The 2,239-nt window shown below is 51.6% G+C and overlaps 1 protein-coding gene across 1 annotated transcript; it reads left to right on the plus strand.

Annotated features, from left to right (window-relative positions):
* The first annotated feature begins 258 nt into the window (after nt 1–258).
* On the plus strand, nt 259–2,013 carry LOC125541166 (peroxidase 2-like). Its single transcript, XM_048704630.1, has 2 exons — nt 259–623; nt 1,024–2,013. Exons 1-2 carry the CDS (start codon nt 303–305, stop codon nt 1,792–1,794), a joined length of 1,092 nt encoding a protein of 363 aa, XP_048560587.1. The 5' UTR covers nt 259–302; the 3' UTR covers nt 1,795–2,013.
* Nucleotides 2,014–2,239: the final 226 nt, after the last annotated feature.

A 2,239-nucleotide genomic window follows, 5' to 3' on the forward strand; every position in this document is an offset into this window, starting at 1 on the left:
ATAATCACGTCATCAGTTTAATGAAGCCGCAGCGAGCTGTTCAACACTTTGCACAGGCACGGATCAATGTCAACTTAGCACTGCCCATTCCGGGCGATTGTGCTCGCCATGTCCAGTTCTGCCGAGAAAACTATTGCTCCGGGACACGACATTCCTTGCACGATCGCTCCTTGGATCGGCTCTGTCTCGTCTCGGAGGTTGGCTATAAATAGGCATGCAGAGGCATCCTCTTCTCTCATCACCACCCAAGCTCACGAGACAGACCAAGCAAACAGCCCGAGGGAGGAGCTAAGCTAGCGACCATGGCCAAGCTCGCCGCCGCCCTGACCGTGCTCGCGCTGCTCGGCTGCATGGCGCGTGAGGGCCAGGCAGACTATGGGCATCCCAGCCCGCCGCCGTCCACCCCGTGCTCTCCTGGCCATCCTTCGACTCCCCCGAGCACAGCTACTCCTCCTCCTCCGGCGCCAGTCCCGAGCCCACCAGCCTCAGCGGAGCTCGTGGTCGGCTACTACCAGAAAACGTGCCACCGCGCCGAAGACATCGTGAGGGAGACCGTGCGCGGTGCCAATGCCGGCATCATGGCGGGGCTCGTCCGTCTCTTCTTCCACGACTGCTTCATCAGGGTAAGACTGCTTGTGCACTGATGCTTGGGTTTGTGCGGCACTTATCATTTGATATTAATATTATAATTTAGGACCTGAATATCCAGCGAACGTGAGATTTTTAGTCATGGCACCTCGAACGTTTTTCCTGGCAAATTATGTTCATCTAGCGTGAGAAGTTTAGTTGACAAGCATGACAAATCCATCTCAGTTTTTTTTGTTTTGCTCAAGAAATTGTTGTGTTTACAAACTAAATTTGTTATCCTCATGCCAATATAAATTGCGATGAAAAACGTTTGATTTGCTATGTCTAGAATTCTGATGTTAAACTTTTAGCATTTCTGATAATGTATTGCAATGCGCATCAACGTGTGGGCACTGATGTACCATGTGTGTGCACCTCTTGATTGTGGATCTACAGGGTTGCGATGCCTCCGTGCTACTCGACCTGGCCGACCCTAGCAGCGCGACGGAGAAGTTTGGCCTCCCAAACCTAAGCCTGCGCGGCTTCGAGGTGATCGACGCGGCAAAGGCAAGGATCGAGAAGGAGTGCGGGAACGTCGTCTCGTGCGCCGATGTCTTGGCCTTCGCTGGTCGTGACGCCACCTACTTCCTCAGCAACAAGAAGGTCTACTTCGAGATGCCAGCCGGCCGCTATGACGGTCGCGTCTCCCTGATCAACGAGACACTCATCCACCTGCCCCCGCCCTTTGCCACTGTGGAGCAGCTCAAGGCCAACTTTGCCTCCAAGGGGCTCTCCGCCGACGAGATGGTCACCCTCTCTGGTGCACACACCATCGGGGTGTCCCACTGCTCGTCCTTTGACGATGACTTCTCCGACCGCCTCAATGCCAGCACCTCCGACATGGACCCCAAGCTGATGGCGTCTCTAGAGAAGCAGTGCAGGTCAGACACCGGCAACGACAACACCGTGGTGCAAGACATCAAGACCCCCAACAAGTTGGACAACAAGTACTATAAGAACGTGCTCAGCCACGAGGTGCTCTTCGCCTCGGACGCTGCGCTCTTGACGGCGGATGACACGAGTGCTGCGGTGCGTGCCTACGCCGAGGATAACAATGTGTGGGAGGAGAAGTTCAAGGCGGCGATGGTGAGGATGGGTGCCATCGAGGTCAAGACCAGTGCCGATGGCGAGATCAGGAGGAGCTGCCGCATCCTCAACACCTACTAAATCAACTGGTGGTCCATCAAATCATGATGCCAAGTTTTTCACTGCTTGAGATTAAGAATAAGCTCATGCTTTCTCGTGAGCATGTAATTTGGATTTCTTTTCTTGATGTTTAGATTGATTTGCCTCTCCTGATTTTTTAATTTGATTTACCTCCCTTACCATTGTATTCATTCTTGTCTTTTCCTTGGGTTTGAACTGTAATAAACATTTTGTTCTGAACTTTTTCTCATGAAAGTTGTTTGCGCAACAATCTGGAGATATTAATAGTTCTACAAATGTTTTTCCTTCCGTTCTTTTTTATTTACTACTCCCTCCGATCCAAAAAAGTGTCGTGGCTTTAGTTCAAATTTGAACTAAAGCTGAAATAAGGCCCATGTGTTGCAATAGGAGACAAAAAAATCACACTCTCCTAACCCAGTGTCTCAAGATACCCCCCCCCCCCCCC

The sequence above is a fragment of the Triticum urartu genome, chromosome 2 (assembly GCF_003073215.2).
Source record: "Triticum urartu cultivar G1812 chromosome 2, Tu2.1, whole genome shotgun sequence".
Classification (NCBI taxonomy): Eukaryota; Viridiplantae; Streptophyta; class Magnoliopsida; order Poales; family Poaceae; genus Triticum; species Triticum urartu.